The following is a 22,813-nucleotide window of genomic DNA, read 5'->3' as shown; positions in this document are numbered from 1 at the left end:
ATGCCCTGAATTGAGAACAAGTATAGTTTGAACAAGTATAGTTATTCTGAACAAGTAATTCTGAACAAGTATAGTTATTCTTTCTGTGTAGTTCACCTTGATTAAATCATGCAGAACTATCCACATAACCAAATTGGGAGCAGAATCAGTATATAACCATGGAATCTGCAATAGGCACATTCCCACAGCCAGGACCATTCTAGTGTCGCTGAGCCTGTGAGCACTTATTCCACATGTTCTACTTCTGTACTCTCCTTCAGACATGAACACTCTGGGCCTTCTTCAATTCATTTCTTCCTTGCTAGTGAATTTGATTCTGCTATTCCCCCTGCTTTCCCTCCCATCTCCCAAATAAAAGATGAAGACCTGCAGTATAATGTAGCTATGCTGCCACCTCCTTGTGGCCCTTGACAATTTTATGGTAGTTCCCCAAAACACAACTGGAAATGATCAATAGAACAAACATTGTACAATAATACTCAGACATGTCACTGATTTTGTATACAAAAACATGATAGTGTTTACTTAAATAATGTAAGAGCAGGAAAAAATTGACATAGTATAAGTTAGGAGATATTTTTTTGTATCCCTAATTATAATGCTTTAAAAGCCATGTAGGAATGGTACATTCATACTAAATGGCAGAACAAATTTAGTCAGAAATCAGTTGAATTTTGTGAAAATCCTGGTTATAGCTTCCAAGTTGGAAAAAAATTATATGACAAGTTTGTCCTAATAGGTAAAATGAAAACTCGGTTTGAAAGACATTAAGTCTCTACCTTAAATAAAACTCTAGGAGTGATAGATACTGACAGAATTTGTAATCTCAATGATTTGAGATCATAGTGGAGAAATCCTTTTCATTTTCTATGTAGTAAAGAGCTAAATGCCTATACTGGTGGCCATGAATTACAGATTTCTGGAAACTGGTTAAAATCAGAAAAAAATGACTCCATCCCTTACTTGCAGTACTGTACAAGCTACATAACCTTGACTGATCTTGCAGGATGCTTGTGAATATTAGTTTATATGCAGACGAAGTCTAGCACGTTGCCTATAATGGGTAGAAACTCAATAAATGATTATTGATGATGGTCACGGTAATTTTTGTACCAGATAATTTTTATTTTAAATTTTATTTACAAAGGAAAATACACACTGAAAAAATATTTAACAAGTACTAAAAAATATATACTGAAATGTCTCTTATCTAAAGTAAACCTTCTCTCAAAGGCAATTATTACTGAGAGTTTCTTATAAATCCTTCCAGAAATTTTCTATGCCTATACAAGCGTATAGGTCTATCTGTCTAACTTTCTGTCTGTATTTTTTTCAAACAAGTATTGAGACATATTTTACAATATTGTCCTGCACTCTGCTGTTTTCATTATACCACAGACTTTGGAGATCGTTCCACATCAAAACGTGCATAAAGATTATTAGACATCTGGCAGAAAAAAATCTAGTATTTCTACTTTGTAAAAATAATTCTTTTAGTATCCAACCTAATTCTTGTGCCCACCTTTTTATACACAATTCCTAACTACAGGGATAACCAAAAGGGAACTGTTTTTAAGCCTTACTACCACCATTGTTGTTGGCATTTCAGAAAAATACAATTACAAAGGATTGAGGAAAATATAAAGCCTTTCAATTAAAGTCATTGTTCTCATGTCATTGAAATAAACTGTCTGTGAAAAGTATAAAATACTATGAAAATTAAGATGTAAATATTATTATTTTTAATAAGCCAATTGCATAGAAACTGAATTAAAACAAAAACAAAGGAATGACTTCACATTTGGGTCTTTAGGCCATTAGCAACTAAAAATAATTTGTAAATAAAAGCATTAAGAGTGACTCGGGGAATTCCCTGGTGGTCCAGTGGTTAGGACTCGGCAGATTCACTGCCTCCGGTTCAATCCCTGGTTGCGGAACTAATAACCCACAATCTGCGAGGCCAAAAAAAAAAAAGAGTGACTCGGTATAATAATAACAAAAATTTTATTGAGAAATTTTTATGTGTCAGACATTGTAATCTTGACGAATTCTCACTCAATCCCATGACAACCCTTCAAGGTAGGTACTATTATTATTGCTATTTTAAAGTTGGGGAAGGTTTTATAAAATCCTAAGGATCTTTAAGAAGAGAAAATAAAGACTTAACGAAGTCAGTAAATTTCCAAGGTCAGGAAGCCAAGGTCACATGGGTAATAAGGTGAACTCATGGCTGCATGACTCCAGAGTCCAAGCTTTTTGTCACTATTTTCCATCCCCAGCCTACTCTCCCACAGCACTTTGCCTCAGCTCATTTGACAGCTATAGAAAATGGTGGAACTCATGCACAAGGAAGAAATCTCAACTCAGTCATGATGGGCTGGGCAGGAGATCCTAATTTCTTCCCTGTTGGAGGCACTGTGGCAAGAGACCATGCTGCTTCTCTCACAGAATTAATTGTAGGTCTCAGTCATTTTCATTGTCATTATCAAAAGCATTTACTAGCCACTTATTTACAAGAGCTACTCTATAAAATGAGTTAAAGAGATTTCATCTCTAGAATTTTATTTTATAAGTCAAAAGCCATAGTTATGGATAGAAGTAAAGGACATATAATCAAGTTAACAAACATTAAACCACATAAATCAATGTATAAGTGCTTATCTTCTGTAAAAGAACAAACAAATATCTACAAATGCTTTCTCTACAAAATAATCTTTTCTAAAGCGATTCAAAGTTCAAATTTGGAACTTTTGCATTAAAATTGGGGATATCCAAATTTATAAATAATCACTAATTTAATGACAGCCAGATAAAATAGGCAATAAATGCTCTGAAGGCCAGTGAAGACCAGAAGGCACCCTTAAAATATTTGTTAGAATGAAACTCTGCAACTAAAGATTCATTTTAATACTTGTTAGAGTTTCTTAGTACCCAAGACCAGTTCCCCTGGGAGCTTGCACTATTAAACTAATCTGTGGAAACAAAACAAAAAACAAAAAATGATTAATTTCACATTATAACTAGTTCAGTGATAGGTGGTGAATAGAATGGGAGTTCCCTTAAAGGTACACGTGGAAAATGTTAAGAATATTTTAATTTTACTTTCTCATGCTGGTTTATTATACATAGCTACCTTTTGGCTTGAGTTTTCAAAAATACAAGTCAATTTGTGTGTGAGCTATGTGTTTTCAGATATAATAAAAATACTGTGATTATAAAGTGTGATCACTGGTGGCATGGTGTATAGTAACTTTAAAAACAAGAAAAAAAATCCCTCTCATTTTCATAATTTAAAATACTCCCCTTTACCACAAAGGGATAACAATGTATAAACATAATAATATTGATCAATAAGATATAGAAATATGATTAGAATTACATATTTTTCATTCTGAAATGAACCTTAGGAATTATCTGGTCCTTACTGGGATTGGTTTTAAAATTATTCAGTGGCAGGGGTGTGAGAAGTTTAAGTGGAATAATATTGGCAATATGTCAATAATTGTTGAAGCTGAATGATGGATACATGAGATATATTATTCTCCCTACTATCGCATATGTTTAAATATTTCAATAGTAAAAGAAACTTTAAAACAATGGGGAGGGAATCACCTAGGCCTAAATATTTATGGAACTATTCCTCTTTGACGGTCTAAGATTTCCACCATCCTGAGATTAAAGGCTGAAAAGTTGAAAACATATATCATAGCAAATATTATCTCTTTAGAACTTAAAGAATAAAGATATGTATTTTTTTCTTCTTTGATGAGAGCTAGAAAGGCATTTGTTATTTTTCTGGGGTCTGAAAAATCACATATTTTATACTAAATAAAATAATTTAATCTTTCATCTTCTAGAAAAATCCATTAGGAATTTACTTAAACTGCATGTGATTGAATCTTTACTAGTTTAACAATACTGGAGGGGGGAAAGTCCTTTATCAAACTTTTCTTTCTTTCTAACATACTTTATTTTACTTTCTCTGAATACTTAATGCACAGGTAAAACTCTTGGTAAATAAATAATCAGTCCCTACAGCTATGCAATTTAAAATGCATTTATGAAAGGTTGTGGGTCATCATATATGGTAATGGAGTGTGAACAAACAAATTAATTCAAAGTATGAAGGAAAAAACTGGTTTCAGGTAGCAGTCATAAAACTTTTAGTCTTTATGACTTTGGTCCCAAGAACATGCACCAGCCAGGAGTCTGCCAGCCACCGGTTACAGCTCACAGCCATGAAGTCCCCACAAATCCTCGACCTGAAGTCTCCCTCCGTACTTCGATGATAAGTTAACTTTATAATTGCTGTTTGGGTTTACAAAGGAGACATTTATTAAAGAGTGAAACCAAGTTTTGCTTCGACATGTTAGAAGAGGGAGATGGCAAGCATAGTGAAATGATTTTGCCTTAGAGTAAACTACTTCAAAGTAAGGTTTTCAGAAAACCCACTGGATTTATCCTCACTGGCAGTATCCAGGAAAGGTGAAGTAACTTGCTGGAGGACAAGCACTGAATTAATTGCATTGCCAAAACTAGATTCCAAGTCTCCTAGTCTATATGTTGCAGGGATTTTTCAGCTCCCACATGAGAGCAAGGAACGGGAATGGATTCTGTACTTATAAATTTACCATCAGACCTTTATTGTCAATGGAAGAAACATACATTCGAGGGATTATTCCCCTCTGTGTTATAAATATATTTAAAACTTTGAAACTCTAGCAGGTTGAACATACTTACTACGAGAGAGTTGAAGATCCTACAGTGACTCTGTTTTTTAATAATTTAGAAAATTATTGCCTTACTAATTTCTATATATAATGATTTCCTTGACACGCCCTCATAGAATATTATTTTTGCTTCACATTGTGATGTCCCAGTGATAAACTGAAGAACTGTTAAACTGTAACCAGAAGGGTATCCATCAGATAGAAATGTTCACTTAAGGAGAAATTTAAAATATCCCATTTATTCTTTAGCCTACATTGTAAGATATTGTTTTGTTCGTTTGTTTTTTTTACAATCATTGGTATTCTCATCAATCCAGATCTAAGGGTCAAAGTTACCATCAGAATTCATCAGAGAGCAGAGCAGTTTCCTGAACCAAACCCTCAAGTTCAGGTTTAATCAGGAAACATGGGTTTTATTGCCAAGATTGCCTTTAAAAAGAGAGTGACTAAAGTTCTGTCTCATGGACTCCCCAATTAACCCAGAAAGAGGAAATTGCCTTCTCCTTGACTGAGTAACCGCTGATGGTCCGGCCATGGGATCTTTTTTTAAATTTATTTAATTTATTTATTTTTGGCTGTGTTGGGTCTTCGTCGCTGCACGCGGGCTTTCTGTAGTTGCAGCAAGCGGGGCCTACTCTTGGTTGTGGTGCGTGGGATTCTCATTGCAGTGGCTTCTCTTGTTACAGAGCACGGGCTCTAGGCGCGCAGGTTTCAGTAGTTGTGGTGCATGGGCTTAGTTGCTCCGCAACATGTGGGATCTTCCCGGACCAGGGCTCGAACCCGTGTCCCCTGGACTGGCAGGCGGATTCTTAACCACTACGCCACCAGGGAAGCCCTGGCGATGGGATCTTGATTAACTAGAATACTGACAATTTAAAAAGTTTTTCTCAAATCAAATCAAATAAATGAATCTCCTGACCAAGTAATCTCTTTAACATTCATGAGTATTTTAACACATTCCTCAATTCCTTGCTCTCATTGATTTTTCCAGTTATGCAAAATAAAAGTTACATTTGAACTACTCAGCTGCCTTATGAATATAGAATCCTTTCAGAGAAAAATATAACTTTTAATTGACTGGAGAACAACCTCAAATATTTCATCCATCTGTAATTGACTGTATTGTATAGACATGTGAGGATCCAATATGATAGCTCTAGCCACATGTGGCTATTGAGCGCTTGAAATATGGTTAGTAAAAATTGAGAGGTACTATCAGTGTAAAACACACACTGGACTCCAAAGACATAGTATGGAAAAAAAGAATGTACAATATCTCATCAATATTTTTATAATGACCATATGCTGACATAATATTTTATACAGATCTATTAAGTAAAGTATATTATTAAAATAGTCTGTAATTCAGGTCCCTCCTACAAGGTGGGGTGCCCCTACTGCTAATGAATATTTATAATACAAATATGGGAAGTACGATATTCTGCAAAAATGAAATGTATTTTTTAATGTAAGGATCCATATCTGACCCCAAGTTATTTCACTAATTTCTTTTCACTGTTTTTGAAGTACCTACTGAAAAATTTTGAATTACATGCATGACTTGCATTTGTGGCTGCTATAAATCACCAGTTTCTGCCCAGTTCAGCCTCAGTTTCTATGGACTTTGTTTATCCATATCTTACATTGATATGACTATATGATGTCAGCTTTCAATTATTTGTGTAAATAGGGACTGAGGATGCTTAAGATTAAGATATTTCTCAGGTAATTCAAAACTAAATTTTAATCTTTAATTTCAGTTTTCTATGCCATTCAAATTTTTCCTAATGCTGTCAGAAAATAGTAAGATGATCTGACTTGGGATTCACTCAGTTTCTGTCTCTTATTTAATGTGTCCTGCACAGAGGAAACAGTGAGAAATGGAATACCCAATAGGGAAGGAAGAAAAAGAAATAGGAGGCAAGAATGGATAAAAAGAAGCTAAGTCATCTGCTTTTAAGTGGTAGAGATCGGGTGGCCTTCAATTCAATACTGTTTATTGATGGCCTGCTGAATGGCAGGCCCTTGGTTGGTATTGAGAAGTAACCCATACCACCATCTTCCTCCAATTCAGTTCACATACAATAACTCTCATCACATTATATTACATTGGTTACCCAAGTGTCACACTAGTATCATGAAAAAAGTCTTACGGGAGAACAAAACTGGGAGAAATCCTTGCTTAGAGGACTTGCTGGAAGAAGGAGACAAGGAATCAAAATCACCTTGGAGTAAACAGCCCAGATTAGGGTCATCTTACAGTGGGTATGCTAATGGTACATCAAAGCCCAAAGAAGCAAGAACTCTTGATCATGGCAAGAGAAAGAACTTCAGTCGTCCCCAAATAAAGTCCTTATAATAAACACTGAATATTTACATCATATCAGTCCCATTTTAGAGGGAAAATATGCCCTTGTCTAAGGCCTCTTAGCTAGTAATGTCAGAACACGTCATCCTAGACTTACACCAGTTTAGACCACTTAAACAAGATAAAGTGGTTCTTTAATAATGATAATCAACTGCTGAATCTAAAAAAATTCCCTAATAATTTCAAAATCCTTACTGGAGAAGGTTGCTTTCGGGGAGCTTAACAGAGTGTAGTCTAACCATTAAAGAGTCAGGTAAGTGCTAGATAGGCTAAACTAAGTGGATGGCATCTGAAATTATTCAGTCAAACCTAAAAGAAAAGCTAGAGTTGTTTGTTCTTAACTTGAGAGAAACATAGCTACTTCCTTCCCCATTAAATTCAGAGACTATCCTACTGACAAGGAAGATCGTTTTCAAAATAAGGCCACAGGAAAAAAAAAAAAACCTCAGTAAAGGTTTCGACCTTTTCTATAGTACTTACTTCTTATTTGTACTCAGCTTACCTTTCTAGTCGTCAGTATGGAGGCTTCTTACCTTCCGTACAATACTATTGCACATCCAACAATTCTCAGGTAACGTATATCAAATCTGAAAGAAAATTCCCCTACAGGAGTATCATTCTTGTAGCCATACAGAGCCTTTACAACTTTAGAGTATTTTAAGAATACGCTAAACTATTTTTTTTTTTTTTAAGAAAACACTTCTATGTGTTACTTCTATTGAATCTTCTTAAAGATACTCTGACGTGAGTGGAGAAGTTTTGTTATTTATTTTAGATGGATAAAATGAAGCCCAGGGAGGTGAATGGAAAGAAGGCCAAACACTGCATTAGTGAGGAAGGTTAACTGTCTGGCCCTCATACCTTGCCTTCTAAAAGACCCTCATTCACTCTTGATAAGCTTTCCTCCCCACCTTGCATTCCCCCTTCTCTCTTTTGATCCTTTTGTATTCTAAATTTATCCAAATTCCATCGTTTTCCCCTAAGGTAATATTCTCACCAGTAGAAGAACTGCCCCGTTTCCTTTACCACCCTTGCAGTCTCAGTGGTGCCTAAAATCACCCACAAAATGAACGCATAAACTCCCAGGGCAAAAAATAATCATCTTATTAAAATGAATGGAATATGTTTATTTTCCTCACGTTTCATGTCAATTGTTTTTATTTGCCTCTGGAAGTTTTATGGAACCATGTGTTGACCAAATACCATGTTTTGCTCTCTGTAAAAATGCAGAATGTATCAGTGGCCCCGGGTTCAGCTGACGTGGTTGCCAACGGGGATGGGATGCCTGGTGACGAACAAGCTGAAAACAAGGAAGAAGACCAAGCCGGTGCTGTGAAGTTTGGATGGGTGAAAGGTGTGCTGGTGAGAAAGCTTCTGTGTTTACAAATGAAAACTATCTGTTCAATGTCCTAGTGAACTAAGTGTTAATGAGGCCTGAACACCAGAGTTACAAAGATGGCTGGGTGCTGCCCCACTGTCACTTCTCATGTCCTTTTCCATGCTCCCTCAACCCACAGGTAAGATGTATGCTGAATATCTGGGGTGTCATGCTCTTCATTCGCCTCTCCTGGATTGTTGGAGAAGCTGGGATCGGTAAGCACTTTTTCCCTCCTATGTAGTTTTCGATGTAAATTAAAAACTCAATAGGCAACTTGTTTTCACCATTAACACTGAATGTGAGATGAAGATCACAGAATTAATCTGCATTTGGGCTCTTTTACTTTGCCTCTTTGACAATGTCTGTCAGAGAAGACAGGTAAAGTGTTAACTCCTGGGAGCCTGGAATTTTCCAGCTTGCCAACCAGATAAACGCTCAAGTAAATATTTCATCATTTCATAGAGTTTTAGGTGTACAAGTATATAGAGATACATTCATTTTAAATAATAGTATTCATATTTTGGGACATACTGACATTCATCAGAGTATCCCCCTTACAATTATTAGCAAAACATCACTGAACAAAAATAACTTGTGGGAAAACTGGTGAAACTGTGACTTGACTAATAAAAATGCTGAATTGTTGAACATTTTCCAGAGAAAACAGTGTTACTTGCAGGTACAAGTAGTAAGAAAACAAAGGTTAATAAACTATTGCCAGATAGAAGCTTAAAAAGATAGGTAAAAAGACCAAGATAATGTATATAAGTATTGATAATTTTGCTAAATGGAAATGGATGATGTTGAAATTATTTTGAGTGCTTATTTAATGTTTTTAAATATTGTATTTTATTTAAAGTATTGTTTCCTGTGGCAAATATTTTTATTGTGAGTATACTACTAAAATTTATATAAAAATTTATTTGAATTATATAAAAGTTTCTGATTCAATGTGATAAAAATTAATGATGTTCTACTCTCTATATGGAAAACACATTATAGGTTCACTTTGTGGGGGGCACACCTATAAATCATTAGTATCAAGAACACAGAAGTTCAGATGTGCTTTCAGATTCTACTCCAAAATGTGTCTCAATTCACATTTAAAAGGTACTTGGTCATTATTTATTGCCTTCGCTCCTCAAAACAGATTCAGAATCACCAGAAGACTTAATGCGAAAAAGAGCTGGAACCAGTTCCCATAGTTTTTCCTCTTTGTGTGTTTGGCAACTGCTGGGCTCCTGACAAAAGGCTTCTTGCTGGCTTTATGATGCATATCAAATGAACACTTACAGCCTCAGGGTCCAAAATAAGTATATGCTATTCCATGGAAAATCTGCATCTTAATATTGCCAAACTGTTGCTCCAGGGTTTCATGCAAAATTAGTTTTTTAAGGGCAGTCTAGTAACTTATTGAGATCATCAGGAAACATTACTTTGTTTGGAGGTGTGAGTGTAGCCCAGGGCAGGAGTGATTCTTTTTAATGCAACTTATTTAAAATCCGTATGTTTGGGTAATAATCTGAACTTTAATCAGATCTTACATTATTCTTCACAGTCAACCCAGTTTCATGTTTATTGCAAAATTGTAGAATATGAAGAATTCTATCTTCTGCTAAACTGTTTATTATACTTTCAGACATCAGTATTGTTTTAATAAGGATCTTTTATTTAAATTGTCAAATCCAGCTTCAGAAGAGAGTAGAGTTCTACCTAAATGGGTGTCCAGTGGGTTTTCCTTTGAATGGAGGTTTTTTTTTTTTTTTTATTCCGAGAAAATAGACTTTAGTGAGTAGTAGAAACTTACTATCACCCTTACTCAGTTTTACTGGACTTTGTCACGAACTCAAAGCTGAAGGAGTTGATTAAGTCACCATCTGGGTCCAAACTGGGTCCCCTTTACTGGGAAAGAAGACAAACAAGTACAAGCAGTACCCCTTTCTGGCTTTGCGGGTAGCCTGGGGAAGAAACCTGAATATACTTTCAAGCTCAGACCCTGGGGAAAAAGCCAGAAGGAAGCTGTAGCCAGGAGTAATGGTAGCTACAGTCCTTGGGTAACCATCTGGGGCTATAAGTTCTGGCTGCCTTGTCCCCAAAAGCAATTGGTAGAATGAGCTGATAATGCCATCTAGTTGTTCTCTGTCTTGACCATCTTGGCTGGGGCATGATGGTATCCAATAAACTTAAACATCAAGCAAGGAAGAAGGGCATGAAAAGCAAGTACGACCTGAAGCAAGTCATTTATATTTGGTGTGTTTCACTGTCTCATCTGAAAATTAGGGAGCTGGATTAATTGTTTCCCAATCAATTCTTTGAAGAACGCTGCTGAACAGGCAGACACAAATTGAGATTGGCTGAGGGTAGCTCAACAATAATCTTCAGACTGTGGGGTGCATAACAATTACCTGGGAAGATAGTTACAAAACTGCAGAATCCTGGGATTCACTTGGAAAGATCCAAAGTCAGTAAGTCTGGGCATTTTTAATAAGCACCCCAGGCATTTCCTGAAGCAGGTGGTTCAAGGACATAAGTTTGAGAAAACTATGAACTGAATGTTTTCTAAGCTGCTTTTGCCCTGGGATTTTATGTTTGATTGTGAGAGGGAAGCAAATCCCTTGCTGTTTAAATGCATACAACTTTGTTCCAGGATTTTAAATGGTTTACAGAAATATATATGATGCCAAAGGATAAATTAAGAATTGTTTGGAAAATAAAGGCAAAGGGAATATAAGGGGTAGGGAAATAATAAAAGTCAGAGTAGGTTTAATGTCATGAAATGCAAACTATTTGGTTCTCTACTGTTGCTGGGGTGAGCTAAACATTTGGTATCAAACTTCCTCAAAATAAAGTCAAGAGGGCTTCCCTGGTGGCTCAGTGGTTGAGAGTCTGCCTGCTGATGCAGGGGACACGGGTTCGTGCCCCGGTCCGGGAAGATCCCACATGCCTCAGAACGGCTGGGCCCGTGAGCCATGGCCGCTGAGCCTGTGCGTCTGGAGCCTGTGCTCCGCAACGGGAGAGACCACAACAGTGAGAGGCCTGCGTACGGAAAATAATAAATAAATAAAATAAAATAAAATAAAGTAAGTAATAAAATAAATAAATTTATATAAAAAAATAAAGTCAAGAGTTAAAATAAAGTGCAAAAAAAAAAAAAAAAAGAAGTCACCTTTACTGGCACACAGACTTGAAACTGCACAGTGATGTAGAGGCGACCTTCACCACAGGATCCCTGCAAAAGATACAAAGAATTTAGTGCAAGCATTTCTTATAACACCAAATGTGCAGGAATCTATAGGGGCCAAACCAATATAGTCTAAGTTTGCATCTCATACCCATGGTTAGCCTCTTCCTACTGCACTTTAACTGTAAAATAGCCTAGAAACTTCTGCTAGAGCCAGGATATAACTGGAGGCATCAAAAGAGCCAGCTTCCAATACCTCATTCCCATTTTTGTCCTTAACTTCCTTCCACTTCCCCTTGTTCTAGGGCATGGCCAGAGAGATCACAGCCTCTCTTGGCTAACTGCCCTTTTTATCATCCTTGGAACAAGCGAGGCTATCAACAATTATGAAGCATTCACTTTATGTCAAGGAACACACCAAACAGACCTAGGCAAGCACATTCTGGCTGGAGCCAGGGTGATTTCAGTGCCTGCAAGTTCTCCCTGAATTTAAGGTTGATCTCCACCGAGGAGGGTAATGTAGGGGAGGAAAAACTGTTTTCCCTCTACTCATCTTAGGCTCATTGGCTAGGGCCCTGTAAAGTAGACTGACACATACAGATTAACAAGAGAAAAACAATCAGAAGTTTATTAATATGTGCATCGTGCATGTACATGGGAATCTTCAGCACTGAGTAACTCAAAGGGGTGGTTACAACTTGGGCTTATACAAGCATCTTAACAGAAAAACACATTTTTAGAGAAGTAACAAGACAAAGGAAAAGACTGAGTTTCTAGAGTGGCACATTGTGGGAAGGCAAATACATGGGGGAACTAACGGAAGATAAGGGCTAGTTAGTAAAGTCTATGTAGATTCCTCTAGTACCATCTCCAGCTGTCCTCCAGTCTCTAGCTGATAACTGTCCCCAGTATAGAGGAAAGAGGAGACACCATTACAAATCTATGTCCTGCCTTTAGGCAAATAAGAGGTATCTTCTTCTTTTCAGCTGTCTTTAGCTCAAAATAATCCTTATGCTAAAGTGGCAAATTTTGGGACAGCATATTCTGCTACCCTTCAGTGTCCTCCTAGCTGTGTATTTCCTGAAACTGAAAGCAGCCTTGCCTTCCTCTGAATTCTGGTCTGCTTTCTCCCTCTCATAATAAATGATTCTGAACCATAAGATCCTTGAGGGCAGCTTTTTTCATTTTTATTTTTCCTTGCATTTCACATACCGCCTAGCACAGCTGGATATATAGTTGGCTTTTAATAAACAATAGCTGTTATGACTATTGTGGATTTGATCAAAAAGCAGTGCCACTGATTATGTACTGTGTTCTATGCACTATGCTACTTTACTTTACACATGCATTCTGTCTTTATACACGCCACTACTTTCTTTATACACGGCCACTCTACACGCGCATTCTTTCTAATTTCATTGTCATTTCTGGCTCAGAAAATAGGTAACTTGCCAGAGTTCACATAGCCAGTAAGTAAATGTTGTTTGATTTGATTCTTTCTACTTTACTCATCTGCCAGATGAACAATTTTCTATACTATACGTAATTTTCCACTCCTACACAGTCGAATATACATAAAAAGATACTTCCCTGGAAGGATGAACATCTACACTCTAGTAATACTAACAGCTTGGGATTGTTCAGACCAATTATTATGTTTATGGGTGTCTGGAACTTCATAAACAGTGAGGTTCATGTTGAATTTCGACCAGCCATAGTTGTTCGGTTATGTGAAATTTTGCACTGCACAGCTTAGGTCTTGAGTTTCTTGGATCTGTGCTACTCCAGGCAGAAAACTTCAATGCTGGGCATTTCCTCTGTGGTGATGTCCAGACCAACTTGTTAAACTCAAATGTGGTCCTTTGGTGACTACTCTAGACTTGCTGGCTTTTATGTAAATGATCTAATGGATTATTCCACCGTTTAATTGCCTTTATTTTTCCTCTCTCAACTGAGGTCTTGGTGTGATTATCATCGGCTTAGCCGTGACAGTGACTGCTATCACTGGTTTATCCACCTCTGCTATTGCTACAAATGGATATGTCAGAGGAGGTAATTAAACCTGTGACCCGCATGATCATTTGTAAGGTAAAGGCAACACAGGCTCAAATAGTTCACCACTGACTTTTCTGGAGTGTTTTCAAAGGTAATCCAAGTTGGTTCATTTTTTTTACCCCCTGCCAGGCAAAAGAGATGCAAGAAAAATGGAGAAGGATTTAACCTTTGTCAAACCCCCAACTTTCTCATTCAGGTTCCTCTCCAGCAAGAGAGAAGGTCAAATGTTATGTTTTCTCTTTTCGCAGCCAGGGTATTTTCTCTCCCAGGACACCAGCGTAAGTCAGCTTTTCCTTTCCAGGTCTGCATTTTAGATTGTGTTTGCTTTTGGAAACCATCCTTCATCATAATGAGCAGTTCTCCAACTTGGTCTTTACGCCAGGCAAACCCGTTTCTCCTTAGCACGAAGGAACTCCACTGGGGCCCAAGGCTTGGATGTGAACACTTAAATTCAAAGCAGTATAGTTTGCAGCAATAGGGAATCCAAGGAAGAAAAGTAAAATGTAATATCTTCTGTCTTTCATTGCTAACAGGTCTTGGAGTTCTCATAATTCTTCTTTCCACCATGGTAACTTCTATTACTGGGTTGTCAACTTCTGCAATAGCAACTAACGGGTTTGTTCGTGGAGGTAAAATTTCTAAGATATCTAAATGCTCTCATCACTTGCTACGGGTAGGCAAAAACTTTTTATTATACTTCTTTTTGGTGGGAACAAGAAAGCAGCCCAACGTTCTTGAAGCCTGGCTAACTATGTGGATGAGCTGGACACAGAAGGAAACACAAGGTACTGTGCGTATAGTCCTGGTCTACTCTTGTCAGCTGTGGTCTCTTTTCTAATGGTCCTCTCTGGCACGTTGCAGGTCATGATTTCCAGATGCTCAAATTCCTTGGGTAAATGCTTTATTTTTCAGGCTACTGCACACCTCTTGCTGGTGTTTCTTGGGAAATGACTTCTCGACACAGCTTCAGTTTTAAAGTTTAGTACATTTCAGGTGCTTCCTAGACCTTCCTAGACCTAGATGGAATGGGATCTTTTAGAACGTTTCAGGTTTTCCATAGGGAGACTGTTCCTTCCTTGACAAGATTCAGACTGCTGCCTCCTGAAGTACTGGTGACTTCTTGAAGTACTGGAGCCAAACACCTTTCTTGGGGGATTTTTCAGGTCTTGGAGTCATCATCATTGGCCTGAGTGTGGTAGTGACAACACTCACAGGTATTTCTATGTCCGCTATTTGCACAAATGGAGTAGTAAGAGGAGGTAAGCCAATTCATGTACTTATGGCTATAAGCTTTCACTATGTAGTAATGTCTAGAGTTGGTTTAATGTTGGAAGTAAAATTTGTACATTGATACTTAGTCCCCAGAAGCCCTAAAACAAAACAAAATAATCCAAAATTTAAACAGCAAGGCATGATTCTTTTCAACTAAAATTAAGAGATCTCCAGAAAAGATTTTTTTGGCCCACTTCCTGTGATTAAACATGTTTATAAAGTAGAGAATGACCAGGTGTCTAGAAAGAAAGCATAGAGTATTAGAGTGAAATAAACGGTTTCTTTGTGCCTTGGACGGACCCCACTGCCTCTCTCCCAGGGCCCCTCAGAAGGGGTCTTCTCCAGCACCCCAGCTGACACTGCTGACACTTCCCACTCAGTGAGCCTTCAGAGTTCACCCCAACACTATGCTCCTAATGGCCAATAAGCTTGAGAAGATTCTTAAAAAGAAAATAAAAACAAATAAAACAAAGAGTTACTTTCAAATCATCCAGGAACAAGCAGGCCTGGGCAGAGAATGAGGGGTTGAAGTTTGTCTTATTGTTCTTCTAGCTTCCTTTCTTCCCCCTCCAATTCTGTTTTGGCTCCTGGGGTCTCTACTTGGGTACCTTATCCAGATCTCCCTACCCAGGGCCTTCTAAAACACCATCCTACCTACAAAACAGCTCCTCTCACAGCTCCTGCCTGTCTCTCATTTTGACCAAGCCTAGTAACTTGCTGCTAACTTATTTAATGTAATCAGGACAAAGAAAGACATGGGGATTTGCCCCACCCAAATAAAAGTTTACATTTTTAGAGAGGATGTTGTCATCTTAACCCAAAGGAGTCACTATAGTGGAGGAAACAGTGAAAACTTTTCAGTGAAGGATAATTTTGGCTGTAGATATGTGTGTCCAGTGTCATTCCTTTACCAATTCTGTCTACTTCTAAGGCTAGCTCAGTATAGGAAGTCACTGATTCACTATGGTCTGTGATAACACCTAGTTATCTAGGCCTTTCAGCATCTAGTCATTTTAACCTTCAGTAACATGCTCTCAGAACTCTTGAGGCAGTTAACTATTCTGGCTCAGTCTTTCTTGTGCCCAGAAGTATACAGCCATGAGCAGAACCTTCTTTTCAAGGTCCAAGGGAGAAGCAATCGTTCCAGGCCCTCCCTACCTTACTTCCCATTTGCCACACCCATACACATATGGGTATTTGGCAATAACCATGCCTTCTTGAGCTAAAACCATCAAAACTAAGTCTGATTTATAGAGCAGATAATCTATAGCACTGTACAGGTACCTTTTTAATGTAGTAAATGTGTACCAGAAATTATACCAGAAAGGAAGTTAGAATGACAATGATAAACTATCCACTTCATTCTCTGCCTGGGCCTGCCTGTTCCTGGAAATTTCAGATATGAAATTTTACTTCAGTTACATTATTAACTTGAACTCTCCAATGAAGTTTTTTAAAAGACAAAGAATTTGTGGGGTAAAGTTTGCTGTATTCTTATTAGTAGCATTTGTGTATTATAGGTTTCAATAAATTGGATTTTATTTAGTCAGAGTAGTTCTATTGTAGATTATATACAGAATATAAGGCAGGGCTAAGTTATTCATTACAGTGAACAAGATTTCTAAAATTACTAGGATTTATAATATTTTTATTAGAATAATTAGTATTTTAAATGTTCTCAGACATTCAAAATTATTTGGTCATATAAACTAAATCCTCTAAAAGTTCCTCAATGTAAAGCATGTTCACTTCTTGTTTCAGGTGGGGCCTACTACCTTATTTCCAGAAGCTTAGGGCCCGAGTTTGGTGGGTCTATAGGCTTGATCTTTGCTTTTGCCAATGCAGTGGCTGTTGCTATGTATGTGGTGGGATTTGCTGAGACTGTGGTAGATCTTCTTAAGGTAATTAAAAGCTTTTCTTTTCTTCACCCAAGCAAGATAATTTGGTTTATTTTGCTTTTTCAGGGCGCTAGGGGATATCATTATGGCAAGATGAGAGGAAACAGATTTATTCTGCAGAATATTGACGCTGAATATAGTTGAAGGAGCCCTAGGCTTGGCATCAGAACTGGCTCAGAGTCCTGGCTCTCATACTTACCAGCTGAGAGATTCTGGACCAGTCCCTCTGTTCATCTGAACCTTGTTTTTCAAATCTATAGTATGGGCTAATAATATTGTTTATGTCTTTCACAGAAATGTGGTACAGATCAAATGAAATAATGTACATGAAATACAGTGTAAAATATGAAAGAAAAGATAATGGGAATTATTGTCAGCAGCAATATTACTATTATGGTTATAGATTTCCAAAGGGAAAGAAAGTTCAAACATTAGAAGAACTCACTGCAGGAAACTGGGCCTGTTTTAGTTTAGGTGCCCCATCTGGATGGTATATATGTGAACACATTAATTAGCTAGTATATGAGCTAACTTCTAGTCCTCCTTTTATGGTAATGATAGCAGACACTGAATTCAATTGATAGCAGACACTGAATTCAACCTCTACTTGAAAATTAGATGAATAAATGAGTGGATTATAGTTCATAGTTTGTTCTTTAATTGAGTAGCATTTATTTTTTTTTTTGATATTCATATTGGAAACCACTCATTTTTATTCTTCTAAGATTCCCCTTGACACATAAAAATAACTAGTCATTCTTCTGAAACAAAACATGATATCTGTATGTACCCATAATTTTACTTAGTGCTACAGTAGATTTAAAAGCTGTGCCTAGAATGAATCCCTAAAATTTGTAACTCCTAACCTTGACTATCAAAGGCCTATTATCACAGGAAAAAATAAATTTAGATTATCTTCTCCAATTTATAAGCATTTCATTTTTCCATTATCCTGTGTAGCCCCAGACATTAGTGCATGGCATCTCTTCTCACTGTTAAATTCTACAATAAGACATATAGGCAAAAAAAGCTTCTAACCATTTTAGTGATTTTTTTTTTTGTTCCAGGAGAGTGATTCGATGATGGTGGATCCAACCAATGACATCCGGATAATAGGCTCCATCACAGTGGTGATTCTTTTGGGAATTTCAGTAGCTGGAATGGAATGGGAAGCAAAGGTGAATTTCTCAAAATGATATTACCAACAACTGCTAGTGAATTTCTCAAAATGATATTACCAACAACTGCTAGTCAGCTTCCCGAACAAATTGCAGGAATAGAAGGAACTCCATATTCAAAAAGAATTGCTGTTATTACTTTCTATGATAAAAGGAGCCAGGTCAGTGCTTGGTGGAACACCAAGCCCTCAAAGCACGAAGTCCAGGCAGTCCAGCTCATGTGATCAGGCCTGTGCTTTGTCCTTGATGCTACAGTAACAGTAACGGAGCCAACAAGATTACTGCCATCTTCACACCCTGGTATCCCCTTCCAAGCTGGCTGTGAGTGCTGAAGCCCACAAGAAATGGCAAGTGTGTTGGGAGAAAAAAAAAAAAAAGGCAGAAACTATCATTCCCCTCTGAAATCCAGTACTCCAGCAGCAAATTTGAGGGCATCAGAAGCCCTGGAACTAGAGAATATCTGGATTTAACTATTAGTAAATCAGTTAGTAAATTTCGGAATGATGGAGAGCACGTCTTTTGCTTGCTTTGTAACTCTCGACAGTGACTAGTACAATTGAAACTCCTATGTTCCTATGTGCCTGGAGGTGCAATAACGAGACATCAAGTGGTCACCAGAAATGAAAAGATAGCCAAAGCCTCCCACTTACATAAGACAATAGGAAACATTCCCACCTGGCATTTATTTCCAGATTATGCATTCATACATCAAACAAAAATTGACGCAGTGCTTATCATGTGCTGGGCATTCTGCTAGGCACTGTATATTCAGTTGTGACCCACACAGGCACAATCCCTGCCATAGCTGAGCATATGGTCTACGGGGAGCTGAGTAATAAACAAGCACATAAACAAGTAAATATAGAATGGTAAATTGTGAAAGTGCTATAAAGTAAATAAACAGGGCACTGAGGTAGAACGTAACAGGGGGAACATACGTCAGATTATTCCCTGAGGGAGGCAATGTAGTTTCATAACAGTAGAAGGTAGAATTTAAAGCTCCAGCTCTGTAGTTAGAGTGGAGTTGAACCTGGTTTATGTCTATATGACCTTTAGTAAATTACTTCACCTCTCTGTTTCTCAGTTTATCTTTAAAATGATGATAGCAGTGTTACCTACTTCATACAGTTGTGGGTGGTATTATTTACCTGAAAGAATATTGGTAAAGTTAGATGTGCATCTGTTGTATTGTAAGCCCTCTGTGAACATTAGCTGTTATTGTTTAGATTCAGTGATCAAGAAAGGCCTCTCTGTGGAGGTAACTAACACATAATGGATGAGAGGAAAGATACAGTTTTACAAAGTATAGGGAAAAGTGTGTTTCCAGCAGAGGGAACAGCATATGGGAATGCCAAGCCAATAACCTCTATGAAATGTCAGATGGACTAAAGAACAGTGATTTGGCTGGTCAACCTTGCAGACTGCTTACGCTGGGCGCACACTGGTATGGTAGCCCAACGTCAAGTGCACTAGGCATCATGGGAATTCTATGCATCATTCTGTGTTCTCCTACTCCTTCTGCAGTTATTAATGTGAAGGGGAGGAATCCATAGGTGTTCTGCCTAGGAAAGAAACCAACTCTATCAGTGTTCAATCTTTTGGCTCCATTTATTCTTAGGAACACTGCACTAAGTTACCCACTTAGTACTTGAAATGCTCTTGAAATGTCACCTTCAAGTGCCCAAGCACATGCACCCACTGAAAATGTAACATCTATACTCGGGCCAAATAAGGCTCATTAAGATGCCATTTTATGAGAACACACTTATTACCTACTTTGGATAGTAGAATCTTAACTGGAATTATTAGATAGGGTCTTTCTTCAGTGGGCACTTATAACTTTTATAATTATGTAAAAAGTCATTGAACAAATCTAATTTGACCTCCTGTTACTTTGTCATTCCAGGCTCAAGTGATTCTTCTGATCATTCTTCTCATTGCTATTGCAAACTTCTTCATTGGAACTGTCATTCCCTCCAACAATGAGAAAAAGTCCAGAGGTTTCTTTAATTACCAAGGTACATATGACAAATAACTTGCTCTGCAATAAATGGTTCTCCATTGCCTGCCCCCATCACCATCCCCATGATTCCTACCCCGGCCACTGGAATCCCAGTGTGATCCAGGGAAGAGCCTGGGGTTGGACTCAGGAGAACCAGAGTGAGTCTCAATCCTGCTGCAAACTGACATGATTGCTTCTCAGATTTTCCTGCCAAGGTGGGGGTGATGATAACAACTTCCTAAAGGGATTTTGCAAAGCAAGTAAGATAGCAGATGTTAAAGTGATTTGGACACATTGTTGTCTCTGTCAAATAGTAGAAGTAGAGTGCATGTACAAGAAAGAGAACATAGCTCAGACAATGTGTCCAACCACTGAGAGCACTGAAGTCAAACACATTTTTTCTTCCTGCTAGAATTTTGTACCTTGCTTTCTTATAGCATTACCTAGTTGAGCATCACTGTCAGGTTTGCAAGCATAAAAGATTGTAGGACTTATTAATATAGCATCTGTGATAATGGCATGGCACTGGGCATAAATTTTGACTTCTCTCTTCTATTCTACTCTGCCTATCCACTCTTTCATATCTCTCCACTCTAGTTTACCCAAGAATCCACTGCTGAGGGTTTTTTACATTTCCCTTCATTATTTACTCGGTTGTCAGTATTTGTTCCCTTTTTATATCACATCACTTCTTTCTTCCTGATTCTTTTTCTTTGTAAAATTGTCTTGTTTGCTTTGCAAATCCTTTTCCTTTTGATTCTTTTCCCTTCTTCCAGCTCCTGCTGTAATTTTTATGTTTTAAATTTTCTTTCCTTGTTTTTGCATCATCCTAGATTCTTTTGTTCATATTTTTCTTCCTTCCTTTTCTTTCTTTGTTTTTCTTCTACATTGTTCCTTTTCTTTTTTTTAAGTTTTTTTCTTTCTTTTTTAAACTAAGTAAGTTTTTGGCTGCATTGGGTCATTGTTGCTGCACGCGGGCTTTCTCTAGTTGCAGCAAGCAGGAGCTACTCTTCATTGCAGTGTGCAGGCTTCTCACTGCGGTGGCTTCTCTTGTTGCTGAGCACAGGCCCTAGAGGGCACGGCCTTCAGTACTTGTGGCATGTGGGCTCAGTAGTTGTGGCTTGCGGGCTCTAGAGCACAGGCCCGGTAGTGCTTGTGGTGCACAAGCTTAGTTGCTCCGTGGCATGTGGGATCTTCCCAGACCAGGGCTCGAACCCATGTCCCCTGCATTGGCAGGCGGATTCTTAACCACTGTGCCACCAGGGAAGTTCCTGTTTCCTTTTCATTTAAATAATTTGGTGACAGCCTGTGGGATGTTATTATTTTATGACCAAAGCTCCTCTCTCTCTCTCTCTCTCTCCATATATATGTATTATATATAAAGAGAGAAAAAAATATATATATATAGTCTCCTATACATGAGAATTTGGTATAAGGATCTAAGATCCAACTCTAGACACAGGGGCAGGGAGGTTAGTACATTAGTAAAAAAAACTCTAAGATAGCCTCACCCATAAGTTTCTCCTACAATGTTTTTTAAAAAGGCATAGAAAAGCAGTGTGCTGATTAAGGTACATATATAAGTGAGAATGTAGCTGTATGTGTGTAGGGCAATGTTGTGTGGTATATTTGTGAGTATGCCAGTAGGGTCATGAGAGAATTTTCCATTTCCTTCTTTTTCAATCTTCTAGATTCAAAGAAGGTAGACAGCATGGGTCTCTGTTTGCATGAAAATTATTGATTTTTCAGGGTATGTCCTAGAGATCTAAAACCTTCTGACATGTATTTTGACTCTTGGCAAATATTGACATGAGGTTCATCAGCAGTACACCAATATCTTCAAGCTCATTCCATTTAGATTATAGGGACACTTTGCATTTAGGGCTATAGAAGCCAAATGTAACTTTATCTCCTACCTGTGAAGAAAGTCTACATGATAATTTTCTCATTATTTGTGTTGCAGCATCAATATTTGCAGAAAACTTTGGGCCAAGCTTCACAAAAGGTGAAGGCTTCTTCTCTGTCTTTGCCATTTTTTTCCCAGCAGCAACTGGGATTCTTGCTGGTGCCAATATCTCGGGAGATTTGGAGGTATGTTGTTTCCTCTGCTTTGTAATTCTGCGAGGTCATGGTGCACTTGGGCAGGACAAGGAGCTATAGACATCAGCAGTGACCATGTCTCTCTATAGACTTCAAAACTAAGATTTCTGCAAGGTTTCCTATTTATTTAAAAGTTCTCTCTTTAATGACACATTTTACTGCCAAACTATCCTATTCCAGATAGTTCTTCCAGAAGTCTTATTCAGTGATATCAGAAGGAGAGAGTATATTGACAGTGTGTCATATTTCCAACAAAATGAATATAATTCAGTGAAAAAAAAAAAATATCAGAACCAGGCTTCCCTGGTGGCACAGTGGTTAAGAATCCTCCTGCCAATGTAGGGGATATGGGTTCGAGCCCTGGTCTGGGAGATCCACATGCCACGCAGCAACTAAGCCTGTGAGCCACAACTACTGAGCCTGTGCTCTAGAGCCCATGAGCCACAAGTACTGAAGCCCACATGCCTAGAGCCCATGCTCAGCAACAAGAGAAGCCACTGCAAAGAGAAGCCTGTGCACTGCAACGAAGAGTAGCCCCCGTTCGCTGCAACCAGAGAAAGCCCTCGCACAGTAACAAAGACCCAATGCAGCCAAAAATAAATAAATTTATTTAAAAAATATATCAGAACCACCCTTTTTCTTTTAAACACA

At 37.9% G+C, this 22,813-nt stretch overlaps 1 protein-coding gene and 1 long non-coding RNA gene across 5 annotated transcripts in view; one reads left to right on the top strand and one right to left on the bottom strand.

The window, feature by feature from the left end:
- The window catches only part of LOC125963524 (uncharacterized), a 129,440-nt gene that overhangs the window by 16,418 nt on the left and 90,209 nt on the right, over nt 1-22,813 (bottom strand). For all 3 annotated transcript variants that reach the window (XR_007475576.1, XR_007475577.1, XR_007475578.1), the window contains exons 5-7: nt 17,921-18,037; nt 11,643-11,705; nt 7,601-7,685 (exon numbers count right to left, since the gene is read on the bottom strand). This is a non-coding gene — a long non-coding RNA (uncharacterized LOC125963524). The remainder of the gene's footprint in view (nt 1-7,600; nt 7,686-11,642; nt 11,706-17,920; nt 18,038-22,813) is intronic.
- SLC12A1 (solute carrier family 12 member 1) overlaps nt 1-22,813 on the top strand; it is a 91,899-nt gene that overhangs the window by 2,660 nt on the left and 66,426 nt on the right. The window contains exons 2-8 of one of the 2 annotated variants that reach the window (XM_033422627.2): nt 8,329-8,460; nt 8,616-8,691; nt 14,246-14,341; nt 16,746-16,885; nt 17,950-18,060; nt 19,967-20,078; nt 22,026-22,153. In XM_033422627.2, the coding sequence (XP_033278518.1) occupies nt 8,329-8,460; nt 8,616-8,691; nt 14,246-14,341; nt 16,746-16,885; nt 17,950-18,060; nt 19,967-20,078; nt 22,026-22,153 (795 nt within the window). Of the gene's footprint in view, nt 1-8,328; nt 8,461-8,615; nt 8,692-13,613; nt 13,710-14,245; nt 14,342-16,745; nt 16,886-17,949; nt 18,061-19,966; nt 20,079-22,025; nt 22,154-22,813 lie in introns of both variants that reach the window. The other variant, XM_049706090.1, reaches the window with a different exon arrangement.

Source organism: Orcinus orca, chromosome 2, assembly GCF_937001465.1.
Source record: "Orcinus orca chromosome 2, mOrcOrc1.1, whole genome shotgun sequence".
NCBI classification, from domain to species: Eukaryota; Metazoa; Chordata; class Mammalia; order Artiodactyla; family Delphinidae; genus Orcinus; species Orcinus orca.
The sequence above is the reverse complement of the archived record's forward strand: the minus strand, read 5'-3'. Positions and strand labels throughout refer to the sequence as shown.